At 44.7% G+C, this 18193-nt stretch overlaps 1 protein-coding gene across 1 annotated transcript in view; it reads left to right on the top strand.

Annotated features, from left to right (window-relative positions):
• SEMA5A (semaphorin 5A) overlaps positions 1-18193 on the top strand; it is a 569574-nt gene that overhangs the window by 357415 nt on the left and 193966 nt on the right. The window contains exons 6-8 of the mRNA XM_055422270.2: positions 2264-2326; positions 13204-13302; positions 15403-15616. Coding sequence (XP_055278245.2) covers positions 2264-2326; positions 13204-13302; positions 15403-15616 — 376 coding nt within the window. The remainder of the gene's footprint in view (positions 1-2263; positions 2327-13203; positions 13303-15402; positions 15617-18193) is intronic.

Genomic DNA, 18193 nt, shown 5'->3' with positions numbered 1-18193 from the left:
TTTTTAGAAGTAAGAGTGAAGCCTTTATTCTCTTGCATGGTATCTAACATTAGAATTTTTTCACTTAGTTTATTATGTAGCAGTAATCCAAACTAACAACTAATTGTCCCTCACTTCAATTTTTTTTTCTGGTAATGATTCATCTGGTTCTTCAGAACTCTTGAATTCGTCAGAAATCCAACTGTAACAGGAAAATAGGACAATTGTGATGACAGACAGACAGAATAAAGGAAATATTTTGGCCCTATGAAAGTTCACTTTCCATAAAATAGTTCAGTTCAGTCAGTTCAGTCGCTCAGTCGTGTCCGACTCTCCGCGACCCCATGAATCACAGCACGCCAGGCCTCCCTGTCCATCACCAACTCCCGGAGTTCACTCAAACTCATGTCCACAGAGTCGGTGATGCCATCCAGCCATCTCATTCTCGGTCGTCCCCTTCTCCTCCCGCCCCCAACCCTTCCCAGCATCAGAGTCTTTTCCAGTGAGTCAACTCGCCGCATGAGGTGGCCAAAGTATTGGAGTTTCAGCTTTAGCATCAGTCCCTCCAATGAACACCCAGGATTGATCTCCTTTAGAATAGACTGGTTGGATCTCCTTGCAGTATAAGGGACTCTCAAGAGTCTTCTCCAACACCACAGTTCAAAAGCATCGATTCTTCGGCGATCAGCCTTCCTCACAGTCCAACTCTCACATCCATACATGACCACGGGAAAAACCATTGCCTTGACTAGACGGACCTTGGTTGGCAAAGTAATGTCTCTGCTTTTTAATATACTATCTGGGTTGGTCATAACTTTCCTTCCAAGGAGCAAACGTCTTTTAATTTCATGGCTGCAATCAGCATCTGCAGTGATTTTGGAGCCCAAAAAAAAAATAAAGTCTGACACTGTTTCCACTGTTTTTCCATCTATTTCCCATGAAGCGATGGGACCAGATGCCATGATCTTCATTTTCTGAATGTTGAGCTTCAAGCCAACCTTTTCACTCTCCTCTTTCACTTTCATCAAGAGGCTTTTGAGTTCCTCTTCACTTTCTGCCATAAGGGTAGTGTCATCTGCATATCTGAGGTTATTGATATTTCTCCCGGTAATCTTGATTCCAGCTTGTGCTTCTTCCAGCCCAGCGTTCCTCATGATGTACTCTGCATATAAGTTAAATAAGCAGGGTGACAATATACAACCCTGACGTACACCTTTTCCTATTTGGAACCAGTCTGTTGTTCCATGTCCAGTTCTAACTGTTGCTTCCTGACCTGCATACAGGTTTCTCAAGAGGCAGGTCAGGTGGTCTGGGATTCCCATCTCTTTCAGAATGTTCCATAGTTTATTGTGATCGACACAGTCAAAGGCTTTGGCATAGTCAATGAAGCAGAAATAGATGTTTTTCTGAAACTCTCTTGCTTTCTCCATGATCCAGCGGATGTTGTAGTAGAAAATATAAATACCACCGATGCTTAAATCTGTTCAAAATATGATTTCCAATCTCAACATACCAGCCATTAAAGCTTGCAGGCATCATTTCTTCCTGCGAAGTAAGTACTGCATATTATCTTGACTAATCACAGGTCCACTTGTGAGTTAGTGTCAGATGTCAAAGGATACATATCAGATTGATCAGCATGAGTTAGAGCTGGAAAGTGAGGGAAGAAATTTAGAAGCTGTGGCTCTCAGTATTTAGTGGGAGCTAATGAGAGTATGGAAATTAGTGGCTTTGGGAGGAAGTAGTAGCTGGGCTTTGCATGAGCTGCTTATTTTATTGACTATTCGTCATCTGTATGTGTGTTTGGGGAGTAGGGATACACGCAGTCAACCTCGCTTCATTATCTATGAATACTGATAAATGACAGACTATTAAAATAAGATGTATACGTCTACATGAGGATTTAGATCGGTTTGTTTCAAGGCTCCTGTTTTCAGCATCATAAGAATCTATCCCGTGATGCACCGAGGTGAATGTTTCTGTTATCGGTGCATCAGAGTCACCGACTCACAGCGTGTGCCTGTCTTATGGTGACTTTTGAAATATCACATTATTGCTGCATAAATGAAAATATGTAGGGGGTGAGTCCTTTCAAATGCCTCCCTTTGAAAGCTCGGTATAAGCCCACATGACCGGATGACATGCATTCTGTGTAAACTGAGTATGATGTTAGGTGCCGTGGCCTCTCTGTGTTACCTCTTCTGGGTACCAATGCCTTGTTATTTGTTTTCCTTTTATTCAGTCAAAGCCCTAATAGTTTCTGTCGTGTTGGTGTTTCCTGCAGGCTGTGGAATGGGAGTGTGATGAAGCAACCAAGAAGGCCTGTTACAGCAAAGGCAAGTCCCAGGTAAGGAGGGCGCTGTTATGGCAGTGTCATCACTGATTTGGAGGCTGGTACGTAGAACATTCCAATATGAAGGTTATTCCTGATTATGATGCCATGGAAACTGAAAAATGAAGCAAGATTCTAAATATACACACAGGAAATTCTCAAGGCTCTACCATTTAAAAGTAAGATGAACAACAATCAGTTGTTAGAATTCAGAACATAGCAGATCTAATTTCCCCTCCCAATCATTAGAATGAGACATGAAATTAATTGGTTATGATGTTATTTAGAAAAATATGGACCTGAATTTTGAAAATACTATTTTAATTCCCCCTAATCATTCCTTATGGGCTTCCTGAATGGCTCAGTGGTTCAAAGAATCTGCCTGCAATACAAGAGATACAGGTTTGATCTCTGGGTTGGAAAGGTTCCCTGGAGGAGCAAATGGCAAACCATTCCATTATTCTTGCCTGGAAAATTTCGCAGACAGTGGAGTCTGGGAGGCTAGTCTTGGAGTCACAAGGAGTTAGACATGACTGAGCAAATGAGCACAGCACAGCAATCATACCTTGTAGCTTACTCCAGGAAGTGATTGTATAATAAATCTAATTATTAGATCAAAAATGATTTGAGTTTTTTTAATAATACATCTTAACATATCTTTAAAATAGGTTTAACATATTTTAAAATATAGGCCCTTCCCTAGTAGCTCAGATGGTAAAGTATCTGCCTATAGTGCAAGAGACATGGGTTTGATCCTTGGGTTGGGAAGATCCCCTGGAGAAGGGAATGGCAACCCACTCCAGTATTCTTGCCTGGAGAATCCCAGGCACAGAGGAGCCTGGCGGGGTACAGTCCATGGGGTCGCAAAGAGTCAGACACGGCTGAGTGACTCACACACATCTTTAAAATCAGCTCGCTCTCTCTGTCTCCGTATGAATATCTACATCCTCAAGTTCCCAAGGAAAGATTATCTCTATGGTTGGAGATACATTCCTGGAATTCCTGTGCACATCACAGGTCTTGCTGTTCAGTCACTCGGTCGTGACCCCACGGACTGCAGCATGCCAGGCTTCCCTGTCCTTCACTATCTCCTGGAGTTTGCCTAAACTCATGTCCATTTAGTCAGTGATGCCATCCAACCGTCTCATCCTCTGTCATCCCCTTCTCCTCCTGCCTTCAATCTTGCCCAACATCAGGGGCTTTTCTAAAGGGTTGGCTCTTTGCCTCAGGTGGCCAAAGTACTGGGGTTTCAGCTTTAGCATCAGACCTTCCAATGAATATTCAGGGTTGATTTCCTTGAGGATTGACCAGTCCTTGCTGTCCAAGGGACTCTCAAGAGTCTTCTCCAGCACCACAGTTCAAAAACATTAATTCTTCAATCTACCTTCACACAATTGGTCGGCTCAGTAAGAGGCCTGAGTCCTTTCTCCAAGGAATTTTATATTTCGAGAAAATCACACTGGACCATCCTGAAGCAGTTCTTCTGCAGCTGGCCCATAAGCTCATGATGTTTCACTCTGTCGAGAGAAACTGAAGTCGCTCAGTCGTGTCCGACTCTTTGCAACCCCGTGGACTGTAGCCTGCCAGGTTCCGCTGTCCGTGGGATTTCCCAGGCAAGAATACTGGAGTGGGTTGTTATTCCCCTCTCCAGAGGATCTTCCCGACCCAGGGATCGAACCCGGCTCTCCAGCATTGCAGACAGACTCGTTACCGTCTGAACCACCAGGGATCATTCTGTTAGTGATCGTCTGACTTTATTGGAACGTGGGTGGGCCTTTCCGACGTGAATCACACTTAGGGTTATAGAAGAAGCAGACACACGACGGCAGAGAGGGTTCTCTGTGCAAAGTGTGGTCCCAAGGCCAAGAGCTTGGGGGATATACAGCAAATGGAGGGAGGGCGCTGGTGAAGTATCCTCACGCCACCTGTGTTTGTCCAAGACTGTTCCGTACTTTATTTAATCCAGTTTCACCCCATTTCTTTGTCTTTTAAATCAGCAGTTCTGAGAGACATACACGGAGGCAGGACTCAGCATTTTTAGTCATTCAGTTTCCCAAAGCTGAGGAAAGAGCTAGAAAGAAGGAAAAGGAGGAAGAAAATGCCATCTTAGCTAGAGAAACACTTGGAGACATTAATAAAAAAGCAGAAGTTGCTGAAGGCTATTTACTGAAAGTTATTTAACCTCAAAAATTCCTCTGAGATAAGTGATCAGAGACACAGATGATTTAAAGGTAGCACCAAGTTCCAAAGAATCATAATAGTGTCTCTTAAAATTCCCCCCAAAATCAATGAATCAGAACATAGTAAATTTATTTACCTCTATAATAAATTCAGTGGAATCTGTATCAGTTCAGTTCAGTCGCTCAGTCGTGTCCGACTCTCCGTGACCCCATGAATCACAGCACGCCAGGCCTCTCTGTTCATCACCAACTCCCGGAGTACACTCAAACTCATGTCCACAGAGTCGGTGATGCCATCCAGCCATCCCATCCTCCATCGTCCCCTTCTCCTCCCGCCCCCAACCTTTCCCAGCATCAGAGTCTTTTCCAATGAGTCAACTCGTCGCATGAGGTGGCCAAAGTATTGCAGTTTCAGCTTTAGCATCAGTCCCTCCAATGAACACCCAGGATTGATCTCCTTTAGAATGGACTGGTTGGATCTCCTTGCAGTATAAGGGACTCTCAAGAGTCTTCTCCAACACCACAGTTCAAAAGCATCGATTCTTCGGCGATCAGCTTTCTTCACAGTCCAACTCTCATATCCATACATGACCATGGGAAAAACCATTGCCTTGACTAGACGGACCTTGGTTGGCAAAGAAATGTCTCTGCTTTTTAATATACTATCAAGGTTGGTCATGTACATTATGTAAAAAGCTTTTGAAAAGGGGTTTCCTATATGCTTTTCCTCTCCACCCTCTAACGCTTATATGTTTGATGGGTAGATTTGTTGTCCTGCATTTTTGTTCCTTATTCCTTGGCACACAAGAAATTCTTCAAGGAAGACCCTCTGTACTGAGCTGTGAAAAGGGGGGAATCAGAGCGGCTTGGGTGTGAGGGCTGGAAACGCAACTTTCTTTCTTCTAGCAAGATCCACTGATGAGAAACACTGACTGCTCTGGCCATGGTTCTCAGGCCAACGCTGTCCCTTTGTCTGGTGACACTGGTGACCCCAGGGTCCCTGGGTTTTCTTCTCCCTTTTCAGTTCAGTTCAGTCACTCAGTCATGTCCGACTCTTGTTGACCCCATGGACTGCTGCACATCAGGCCTCCCTGTCCATCACCAACTCCCGGAGTTTACCCAAACTCATGTCCATTGAGTCGGTGATGGTATCCAACCATTTCATCCTCTGTCGTCCCCTTCTCCTCCCACCTTCAGTCTTTCCCAGCATCAGGGTCTTTTCAAACGAGTCAGCTCTTCGCATGAGGGAGCCAAAATATGGAGTTTCAGCGTCAGCATCAGTCCTTCCAATGAACACTGAGGACTGATCTCCTTTAGGATGGACTGGTTGGATCTCCTTGAAGTCCAAGGGACTCTCAAGAGTCTTCTCCAACACCACAGTTCAAAAGCATCAATTCTTCAACGCTCAGCTTTCTTTACGGTCCATCTCGCACATCCGTGCATGACCACTGGAAAAACCTTTTACTTGTCCTCTTTTCCCTGCTTTGTTTTCTTGTCTTCATCTTCCTTTAGGACTTCGGATCTTTCTCCTCCTCTTCCTGCTTGCTGGGGCTATGATACACCCGTGAGCAGCACTAGTCAGCTCTGGGAAGCCTAGTCAAAAATCCTGTTGACACCTGCCTGTCCTAAGGCTTGTCTGAGAACATGCGTAGTTGGTAGCCCTGGGTCTGGGGATGGCTGTGCCCTCCTCCGCCTCTCGGGCTCCATCCTAACCCTTCCCCACCTCCCCTTGCTATCATTCCACCCTGCCTCCCTCACCCGTCTCCCTGACTCGTGTGTCCCCTGTCTGTGGGCATTCTGGCCTTAACCTGTCCCCCCATACCTCCATCTCCCACATACACCACTGCATCGCTTCTTAGTAGCTGTTTGTATTTCCTGGTCATGTTCATTACCAGGTCTGCATGTTAATTACCCAGCCCCCCACTCCTCACCTGGAAGCTGGGCCAGTGGATTCATGTTGATCCCAGCCTGTGGTGGCTGTTAACTTCCCTTCACTATGGAGTGAACAGATGCAGGACCCTTCATCTGGGTTCTGCTCTCAGCACTCCTGATGTTGGGGCCGGATCACTCCCCACTGTGGAGTCTGCCCTGTTATTGGTGGATGGTTAGCATGGTCCTGGCTTCTACGTGCTGGATGCTCGTCATTCCTCTCAGCCATCAGGACAACCAAAAATAACCAAAAATGTCTCCAGACATGGCCAGACTATGACTCGGCTGAAAATTCTGGCAGTAATTCCCCAAGATGGGAACTATATTGACAACTTTTACATCGTCTGTGTTAGAGTTTCCTCTCCCTAAGAGTCCTTTCGTATTTCATCTCAATCTTGCTTATGTATTCATTTCATGGACTTTTAAAACATCACAGTTAACCCTCCTCGTCTCTGTGGACTTCGGTCTCCTCCGTGGTACAGGAGAACATTCGATCACTCAATCCAGCCGAGATTCCTCCTGCCAATAGTCTAGGAGTCTTTAATTTTAAAACAATCTGTGGTAACCTTATACTAGTAGATTATTACTCCTCAGGGTGCAGAGTGGCTTCTGCTGAATCAAAATTGGCCCATATTTTGCCTTAAGCTGTGATCATTGGATGTTTTATGCTTAGAAATTAAGCAAGTAAAAGCCAGAGAACACACGGTAAAGGCCGTCTTTCATGCTCATCAGGAATATACTTTTGATTCACAGGAGTGAATCATTAGTGTACATAATTGAGGCTTGCTGATACACAGAAAAGGAGCAAAACAAACTTTTTCAAAGGAAATCATACCTTTACGTTCCCCATGTTTCTGGTTTTAATAGGCTGAGAACAATGGCAAACCTCAGTAATTAGAAACTGATTCAAACTGCGTTTGTGGATGGAGGTTGTTTTTCTTTGTTTTGTTTTGTTTTTAAGATGACTATAAGACAGATGAAGATGAATTTCAAAGATGAATTTCCAACACTGTGGGAAAGAGAAACTACGTGTTCTTTTAGGTTGCATGAAGTACGCTGATAAACTCACAGACAAGTTTTGAGCAACCTGAGCTTGATTGTAATAGAATTCGGTTTTGCCGCAGAACTGTATGCAGTGAAGTTTCCTGGCACTAAATGATAGGATTAGGAAGGGCAGAACCGAGACGGTGCTGCTGGGCTGGTCCAAGGCCAGGGAGAGCAGAGGGACCTCACAGGCGCTTCCTTTTTTCCCCACTAGTTCCTTTCTCTTATTTAGCCTCCCTGTTGCTTTCTTAAAGACCTGAGCCCCGCTCTTGGAACCCAGAAGGGGAGGAAATAAACCACACCCTAGGGCTAGTCCCTGAATTCTGAGGTCATGCAACCCTAGTTTCCCTGTGCTGACGCTTCCAGAGCTCAGATCAGAAAGCAGTTCCCTCGAGTTCCTCTGACTAAAATATAACATCTATCTGGGGGAGTTGAATTCGGATTTTCTTAGTTGCCCAGAGCTTAGAAATAGGAATTCGATTATCTTTTGGTCGGTGCTATAGTAATATGAAAATTTTACACACAGATTGACAGTTCCCCTCTCCCTGAAATAAAAAAGAATAAGGCAAAATGTGACATCTCAAAAATGAGAAAAATGCCAGCCATTTTGAGTGAATTCATTTTTTCCTGCCCTAAGGAAAAAAGAAAGAAAGTGGTCTGTGCGTCCCCGCGGAATGCATTTTACTGAAGCAACGGGAACGTGGAGTATGGGTGAGGGGGCTCTGGCTGTGGGGGTCGTACCACCCACACCCACTCTGCTCCCTGGGTAGAGCGTTCCTCCACGGACTGCAGGGACGGGAAGAGAGAGGACGCGTTTCCTCAAGTCTCCCGGTGCAGTTGGGACCAGCCCGAGCATCATTTCATGTGCAGCCCTTTAAAGTGACCATTTAGGGACTCGGGGTCAAGAAAGCATCGCCAGATCTTTGACTGGGGCCTGTTTAGTGGAGAAGGGTGGGTGGAGACTGCCAGTTCGTTGTGAGCTTTGAATTCGGTTCCACTTAAACTTTTCCAGCTCACTTGGGAGAAAGGGGGTGACTTGGCCTGAAAGGATCTTAAACATTCCATCTACGAAAAAGGGAGGTTGAACTCTTGTGTTGTTTGTGGGTTCAAAACAGTTTCCTAATAAAATCTGTTGTTGTTCGTTATTTTTGAAACACCATTATAGAATTTGGCTTCTATAACTATTTAAATGTGTTTGACACAAATATTATTTTAAACATAAATAGTCAGTTCACTTGTGATCTAACAAGAGCTCTTTGTCTGCTTGGGGTCATTATGTCTAAACCAAAATCCTTCCCACCGTGACCTTTAACAACTTTACAAAGGAAACACAGTCAATTATTAAGGGAATAAAAGAGTTCCTTTATAGACATATTATACTTTATAATTTCTGAAAGCTTCTTGTTTGTGATCTCATCTCAGTATTTTAAACACCAAGTTCCTAGAATGATTCTGCTGGTCAGTGGGAGAGTTTTTATTAGAATCCAGTGTTCTGTGCATTGTCCCCCCTGATATATCCTATAGTCCTGCTTCCTGGTTGTCAGATTCTGCTCCTAAACACATTAACTCCAGAGAAGAAAAACAAACCACCATCCTGCCTGGGAACCTGGTGATGTTTGGGGTAAACAACATTTTCATCCCAAGTGCCAATATTTAGAAACCTGTGAGTTAATCAGTGAAGGCGGTACTTTATAGTACTGCCTTTATTCTGTATTCTTTATTGTTCCCAAACTGGAAGATTCTTTCAGATTAGATGCTAACAACCTGTGCTGGTAACACCCACCAAGTTTTGGTTTATAAATACATCGAAAATAACTTTTTTTTTTTTTAGAGAGAGACTGGGGAAAATCCAAGCAAAATAAAATGTTAAAAAAACAACAACAGAGAAATGGAGGGGCTGACTGGGGACACATGGGCACACATAGCCCTTCCCAAGCAGCATGGCCTTCCGGTAGGAGAGGGTATTCTCAAGGGGCCTGACTACCAGAACATACTTTTTACTAACTGAGATAATTTGGTATCTTCCCTCATATATTTTTTCCAAGATTTTTTCTGAATACTGTTGGGACTTGTCCCTCCGCTCTGACATGTGTCAACATCTGAATTATCACATCCCCAACCATGTTTCTGGTTCTCCATCAAGTCTGTGATGGGCCTTCAGGACGGTTATTGACCTACAGCCTTCTCTGTACTTCGTCTTTCTTTGGGGAGATGAAGATAAATACCACTGTGGTGTCTTGATTGTTTCTCTTCCCATAATCAATGAGAAACCCTTGCTTTTCTTCAGTGGGTCTGGAGGACTCAGCCATGAGGCCACCTCTTTCAACGGAAATGATTCTCTTCCAATAACTCACCCTTGCCCCCCGGGTTCACGGTGACATGACTGTCTCCAGCACATTTCTACCTGCGTCCGTCTCCTGCTTAGGAAAACCAACAAAATGTTTCTCTTACATTTTGACCCAGTTCTTGAAAGAGGTCTAAAAGCAGCAACAGAAACAAACAAACTCCTCCAAAAGTCTCTGCGCCATTTGTAATTTTCTCTCATTCATTATTAGAGCATGACTGCCGTGTCTGTTCTGTCCGCTCTGGCCGTCCAGCGCGCTCTGAGCCCTGTGATCCCGAGACGTCTCCCTGGAGCCCCTCACTTATGCAGTTAGGGCTGATGTTTCCACCACGGCCGTGATCCTGTCTCTGTGCCCCTCTGCTTTCGGCAGCTGCACACCCTCCTCTGTGTTCTCGGAGCCAGAGCTCCCAGAGCCTGGAAAAGACCAGTGCGCCTTACTGAAGTCTGGTTTTGTTCCTTCTCTTTAGAACTCTTCTCCCCTTTCCCCAGCAAAGCAGAGCAGAACAGAACAACATCCCCTTCTGGAGCACCTTTCTCAGTTCAGTTCAGTCGCTCAGTCGTGTCCAACTCTTTGCGACTCCATGGACCACAGCACACCAGGCCTTCCTGTCCATCACCACCTCCCGGAGTTTGCTCAGACTCATGTCCACTGAGTCGGTGATGCCATCCAGCCTCCTCATCCTTCGTTTTGCAGTTTATTTTTAATGTATTTATTAATTTTAATTTAATTACTTCACAATATTGTGATGATTTCTGCCATACATAGTATGAATCAGCCACAGGCATGCATGTGTCCCCTCCCTCCTGAACCCCGCCCCCGACCTCCCTCCCCATCCTGTCCCTCCAGGCTTCTGCTAATAGTTAGCTTCCATCTTTTATTCTCTCCTTTTTTTCCTCAAAGTACTTCAGATTAGCTGCTAAGCTGCTGCTGCTAAGTCACTTCAGTCGTGTCCGACTCTGTGTGACCCCATAGACAGAAGCCCACCAGGCTCCCCCGTCCCTGGGATTCTCCAGGCAAGAACACTGGAGTGGGTTGCCATTTCCTTCCCCAACGTGTGAAAGTGAAAAGTGAAAGTAAAATTGCTCAGTCGTGTCCAACCCTTAGCGACCCCACGGACTGCAGCCTACCAGGCTCCTCCATCCATGGGATTTTCTAGGCAAGAGTACTGGAGTGGCTTGCCATTGCCTTCTCCGTCAGATTAGCAGCCAATACTAATTGGTTACTATGATTGTTAGTAGTAATATTAGGTTGAAGTAGGAAATGGCAACCCACTCCAGTATTGTTGCCTGGAAAAGTCTGTGGACAGAGGAGCCTGGCAGCCTACAGTCCACGGGGTCGCAAAGAGTTGCCACAGCTGAGCAGCTGAGCACAAACAAGGGCCCACCTTAATCCAGGTTGATCTCATCTCAAAATCCACAATCACCCTGGAGAAGGAAATGGCAGCCCACTTCGGTACTCGTGCTGGGAAAATCCCACGGAAGGAGGAGCCTGGCAGGCTACAGGCCACAGGGTCGCAGAGAGTCGGACACGACTGAGCAAGTTCACTTTCACTTTCGGTGGTGTTAGGTGGATTATCTACCTTTGATATTGCACTTCACGTTTAGAAAGCAAATTCAAGTGTTTAAGCTTATCTTACATCCACATCTAGGCCATGCTGCAGGCTGAGTTACGGCAAATCAGTGTTCCCAGGAGACTGAGGTTCTGTTTCATTGAAGAGAGCATCTCTGCACCATTTAATCCAGATCCTCCTGACTGGGGAAGCGTGTGAGTCAAACCAGTGTGTCAGCATGCAGCATCTTCTAGGCCCAGGTGTTCGGTCGGGCCCCACATCCTGTTCATTGGCTGGAGCCTGGTTTTGCCGTCTCATCCTCGCACTGCGGTCCAGGCACAGAGCGAGGAGGGACTAAATTATGGACGTGCTTTCCTTACCTGTGTGCAGTCTTCTGCCTTCACTTGCGTCCACTTGGCTTCCTGATTGGTCCTTCAGTAACCAACATCAGATCAGGTCAAAACCACGTGCAGTGAAAATATAAACTGGCCCCTTCATGTTCCGAATAAAAAGTACACTCACACTCACTGGTCAGACACACCTGGTCCCCGTCTGGCATCCCAGCTTATGCGGTATCTTCTCTGTTCCCAGTGAAAGCACCGTGCTTTCTCCAGCACAGTCCACTCTTCATTTTGAAAATGTCTTTTCCTTCCTCCTCTCACAAAAATCCTGCAAGTGCCAAGTGGCACCAAATCCTACTCTTCCTTTGAAACTGACCTTAGGTGTCACCTGCTCCAGGAAGCCTTCCTATTCCTTCTCCTTTCCCCTCCCCTGCCCTCTAGAATTAGCAATATACTGTTCTCCTGTGCTTCCTTAATAGAGCTTGTGGACAACTCCATGTATTTTAATTTTGTGCCAAGGGCCTCAACGCAGGCTTCACTGGTGGCTCAGATGGTAAAGAGTCTTCCTGCAATGCAGGAGGCCTGGGTTCGATCCCTGGGTATGGAAGATCCCCTGGAGAAGGGAATAGCAACCCACTCCAGTATTCTTGCCTGGGGAATTCCATAGACCGAGGAGCCTGGTGGGCTACCACAAAGAGTTGGACATGACTGAGCGAATTTCACACACAAGGGCCTAGATTGTGACTTCTCCACAGTCTCTACCATAGAGTATCTAATCAGTAAATTCTTCCTGGTTGAATGAAGAGCTTTGTAGCTGAATGTTCCTTACTACTTTGACCATGCCCCAGATATACATGTATGTTTTGCAACCATAAAAAATATTCACTCCCTTAGCATGGGCTTTCATCCCTCATTGTTTCCTTGTTATAGTTGTATTTTACTTTTTCACCAAAAATCAAAGATGTTTATAGATTCTTGCTGTACACGAAGCAGTTTAAGAACTTAATCTAAAACTTGCTTTGGTTGTAATCAGAGCTTCACTTATGACCCTCATATTTGGAGAAGCATTCACCATGGTTTTTGAAGCTCCTGGGCAAGCTTCCTAAACTGCTGTTTCATGAGCCGCTCTAATAGTTCCCTTTATTTATTTTCCTACCATACGTCAAAGGCAATTTAGAGTTTTCACTGTTATCAGATACAACACAAAATGAAACCACATTCATCAAAAGAAGACACAAGCTTTGAGATTGTAACTGAACATGTATTAATCTTCACAAATATCCTCTATTGAGCAAGTGTGCAGACGAAGGTAAACTATTTAAGATTTTTGTTGTTACTTTTTGGTCAGTATCTGAGAGGAAGTTGTGTGTTGGGTTTGTAGTGGTCAATTAATTAACTTTTAATTTATTGAACAGACAAGACATCTTCGTATTCACCTTCCTCTTGAGCTCAGGCTTCTTAATCCTTTTTCTTGTTTTTTTGTTTGTTTGTTTTTGCCTTTTAGGAGGAATGTCAGAACTACGTTCGGGTACTGTTGGTGGGTGGTGACCGGTTATTCACGTGTGGGACCAACGCTTTCACACCTGTCTGCACCAACCGCACGGTATGGCTTCATGTGGAGTTTTGATAGATTTTAATGCCAGGAAAACCCAAACAGCCTATTAAAACACCACTTTTAAAATGTACTGCTATTCTCCAAGGAGTGGCGCTTTAATTCAAAGCATGTTTTGTCAAACTGAATAAGGACTTGATGTATTTTTTTATTACACATGTTGTATAATAAGCTTGTTTAATCAATTTAAAATATTCTTTCAAGCCATTTCTACCAGCTTTTTTCCCAACAGTGACCCTAAAGATAATCCTAAGCATATTCTTTTTTCTTATCCTGCTTCATTGCAGAGATAGTGTTAAGTATTAAAATGACCTAAAATCACAATCCAAACAATGGAAATGCAATTTAGAAATTGGATAAGAAGCGTGTTGAAAGATTAAAGCAACCTAACAAAGAAATGGAACCCTAGGAAAAATAAAGTTATTACCCACCCTCTTTCTCTTTCTTTTAACCTGTCATTATAAGCAGGGGACTTTTCTGTATCCAGGTCTCATTCCTGTAGAATGGCAGGGTTCTCAGAGCCCATGTGTAATCTTCCTAATTTGGGATATTCATTTGCTCTTCCTCAGGGAACAAGAAATAATGGAGAAATATCATTATATTAATTTCCTGGTTACACGATTTCTCTCAAAGGCTGAATTAATCTTCCTCTTTTACTATTCATTATTTTCAAGTTAACATTCGGTTACTGGAAATAAAGAGAGGATGATGGTGATGATAAGAAGTGATGGTCACAGAGACAGCCCTAGGTTTTGTGGCCTGTCCTACACACCTTACAGCAATCCAGTCACTTCACCCTCACGTCCACCCGGCATGGTGGTTATCGTTTGGGTCATCGTTTTGTAAAAGAAGAATCTAAGGCTTAAAGACTTTAAGTAGCTTACCTGGGTCTACACTTGTGATAAGAGCTTCCCTGGTGGCTCAGATGGTAAAGAATCTGCCTTCAATGGGGGAGACCTGGGTTCAATCCCTGGGTTGGGAAGATCTACTGGAGAAGGAAATGGCAACCCACTACAGTATTCTTGCTGGGAGAATCCCATGGACAGAGGAGCGTGTTGCGCTACAGTCCATGGGGTCGCAAAGAGTTGGATATGACTGAGCGACTAAGCACACACGTATAGTAAAGCAGGCAGAGTCTCTGAGCCGCTGCCTGACCCCTCTGCTCTCCTACCTCTCAGGTAAGAGTAGAGAAAAATAGAGTGGAGATCCCTTCCTCCAGCCACCCAGGGGACTTTTCTCCTTCAGTGATGGTTCAGCTTCTCAAATGCAGGAGTCCTACGGGTGGACTGCAAGACACTAAGTTGCCTCTTGGAGCACTAAAATCTAAAGCCTTGGAAACTGGAGCTCCATGGTTGCTAAATGTCCACACATCCTGACCCATGAACACAACTTTAACCCACTTTTCTTGATAAACCTGTACCTAACTTCTCTTGTCGGAGAAGGCAATGGCAAGCCACTCCAGTACTCTTGCCTAGAAAATCCCATGGATGGTTGAGCCTGGTAGGCTGCAGTCCGTGGGGTCGCTAAGAGTCGGACACGACTGAGCGACTTCACTTTCACTTTTCACTTTCACACATTGGAGAAGGAAATGGCAACCCACTCCAGTGCTCTTGCCTGGAGAATCCCAGGGACGGGGGAGCCTGGTGGGCTTCCGTCTATGGGGTCACACAGAGTCGGACACGACTGAAGTGACTTAGCAGCAGCAGCAGCAGCAACTTCTCTTGCAGTTTGTACTTCTATAAACATGGAAGTTGAGTTCTGTAATGTAAGTGGGCAAGCCTGCATTGCCCTGTGTGTTATGAATAGAAGTCATAAATGATAGTCTTACTCTGTCTTTGGTGAGTATCCAACAGCCTGGGGTTCAGTAACTCTCACAGGATGATGAGAGATTGATTGCCAGATTCTCTGACAGTCACCACAGCATATTATTCTCATCAAAGTCAGAGTGTAGATGTCTGGCCAGTGGTATGAGGCCCAGAGAGTTTATAGTATGTGCTTCATTTGCAAGTTGGGCAGATCTGATCCATTAACACTATTAAAGGGGTTTCATGGTGGGGATCACTGACTTTTCTCTCTTGTCCTAATTCCTAGTTGAGTAACCTGACGGAGATCCATGATCAGATCAGCGGCATGGCACGCTGCCCCTACAGCCCCCAGCACAACTCCACAGCCCTGCTCACAGCTGGCGGGGAGCTGTATGCTGCCACGGCCATGGATTTCCCGGGACGCGATCCCGCCATTTACCGAAGCCTGGGCATCTTGCCCCCGCTACGCACCGCACAGTACAACTCCAAGTGGCTCAACGGTGAGTCTTACCCTCCCACCCAGCTTCCCATCTCGCTGGTCTGTGATGCCCTTGATGTCCTTGGTGCTCAGAAGCAAGCTGTCACAGTTTTCAAAATAAAGTGATTTCCTCCTTTTCTAAAGGAATCAAAATGTAATTTGTTTTGGTCTTCCATGAAGAAAGGCATCATATGGCTCATTTCCAATTAGGAAGAGAAACGATCCTCTCAGCACTATATGAGACAGTAACATAGGGCTAATGCTGATTTAAGCGTTCATCCAACTTAAGCTGCTTTCTCATATTATTGTTTGAAGTTCAGGAAATCTGATGTCATGTCACTGATGTCTGGTAGACTCATGTGCATTCTTTCTTGACTTCTTTACTGTATACCTAAAAGCGAAGTTTCTAGCATTGCATGAAATTTTCAGACGACTGTGTAAAAGAATGTGTTTGGCTATAGGGAGCTCCCAATAGCTTGACAATTTTTTAAATTTAATTTTTTATTTTATATTGAAGTGTAGTTGATTTACAATGTTGAGTTAGCTTCAGGTATAGAACAAAGTAATTCAGTTACACATACACATATATCCTTTTTTATTCAGATTCTTTTCCCATATAGGTCATTACAGGGTATTGACTAGAGTTCCCTGTGCTAAAAGTAGGTCCTTGTTGAATATCTAGTTTCAGGTATGTGTGTGTGTGTGTGTGTGTGTGTTCAGGTGTGTGTGTTCAGGTGTGTGTGTGTGTGTGTGTGTGCTCAGTTGCTCCGTCTTGTGTGACGCCTTGCTACCCCATGGACTGTAGCCCTCCAGGCTTCTCTGTCCATAGGATTTCCCAGGAAAGAATCCTGGAGTGGGTAGCTATTTCCTTCTCCAGGGGATCTTCCCATCTCAGGGACAGATCCCTGGTCTCCTGCCCTGTAGGCAGATTCTGGAGTGAGTGGCCATTTCCCCCTTCAGGGGATTTTATAGATAGCAGTGTCTGTATGTTAATCCCAAACTCCTAATTTATCCCTCCTCCCACCTTTCTCCTTTGGTCACCATACATTTGATTTCCAAGTCTGGGAGTCTGTTTCTGTTTTGTGAATAAGTTCATTTGTATCTTTTTTTTTTTTTGAGATTCCACAGGTGAGTTGACCAAACTTTTTTAAAGGTGTCAAGTCTTCTGACCGGGAGGTCTGGGTCGGCATCAGTGGAGCTGCTCTCTTCAGTGGCGCAGGATTTAATAGGCCCCCAGCCCTGTTACAGCTGTCTCTGCCCCCACAGCCTGTCAGCCTGGTCCACAGACTGGTTCTGCTTATAGGTGCAAATCACAACTACAGTTCCAGGCACTGCGCTCAGATACGACGATATCCAGGGGAGAACCACGTTCCTTGTGTCCTTTTTTAAAGACAGCAGAAACTGCCAGAACATTTCCTTCAGTCCTGGCCTAGTACTTGGCCACTTGCTCACTAAACAGGGGGAAAGTGGTTTCAGCCTCCCAAACTGAAGTTAAAGTTGGCTATGTACTGAGACGTGCCAGCTGAAATCCAACCCTCTGAATATGTGCGCATTAATGTGTCAATATGGTGATACACGCACATACACACACTAGCAAGCACAGTGTTAATAGACATATGCACCGTATGTAATCCATTGCCTCAAGCCTTTATTTGATGGTTTGCATAAAGATGAGCTCTTACAATTGTCCTTAAAATATTTACCGTTCTGAGCTTTCACATCCTACAAAGTTGTGCTGGCTTCCACCAATGAAAGCTCATGATGTAGATCAGAGTTTTTAGACCTCAGCACTATTGGTGTTCAGGGCCAGATAATTCTTTGCTGGGGTGGGCGTTGTCCTGGTTATTGGAAGATGCTTAGCTACATCCCTGGCTTATACCCCTTAGATGCATTAGCTTGCCCCACACCCTGCATCATGACAACAAAGCATTTGTTCAGAAACTTGCAAATATTCCTTGGGAAAAACTTTGCCTCTCATTGAGAAATTTTGGTTGAGAACGATCACGTATGCATATTTAGGTGTATGGGGTTTCCCCACTGGTTCAATGGGTAAAGAATCTGCCTGCAATGCAGGAGATTGGGGTTCAATCCCTGGGTTGGGAAGACCCCTAAAGAAGGAAATGGCAACCCACTCCAGTATTCTTGCCTGGAGAATCCCATGGATAGAGGAGCCTGGTGGACTACAGTCCAAAGGGTTGCAAGGAGTCGGACATGACTGGGAGACTAAGCATATCACAGGTACACATATAACACAAGCGTTTTCTCAAATAATATGGTCAAACCAGCCATCACAGTTTGCCTTTAAAATACTTCCTTTTAGAGAAAAGCATATCCTCACCCAATTTCTTCAGCATGTTGAATGGCTCCATGTGCTTGCAAAGGGCAACGTGAATTGTTTTCCCAAACTGAAGCAGTAACCAACTTCCCTGTATTAACACTATTTCTGTTGAGCTGGTTTCTGCTGAACCTTTTGACTCTGCGGGAGGTCTTCTTTCTGCTCTGAGATGTTCATCTGTGTAGCTTAAAGTTCCTTCCATTCATTTGCCGATTTTTCCTGGCCAAGTAAAATTTCAGTTAAAAATCAAAATGAGCTCTTCTG

The sequence above is a fragment of the Moschus berezovskii genome, chromosome 18, assembly GCF_049115385.1.
Source record: "Moschus berezovskii isolate FMDL1 chromosome 18, NW_MosBer_1.0, whole genome shotgun sequence".
Lineage (NCBI taxonomy): Eukaryota > Metazoa > Chordata > Mammalia > Artiodactyla > Moschidae > Moschus > Moschus berezovskii.
Note: the sequence above shows the minus strand (reverse complement) of the source record. Positions and strands in the feature narration are given on the sequence as shown.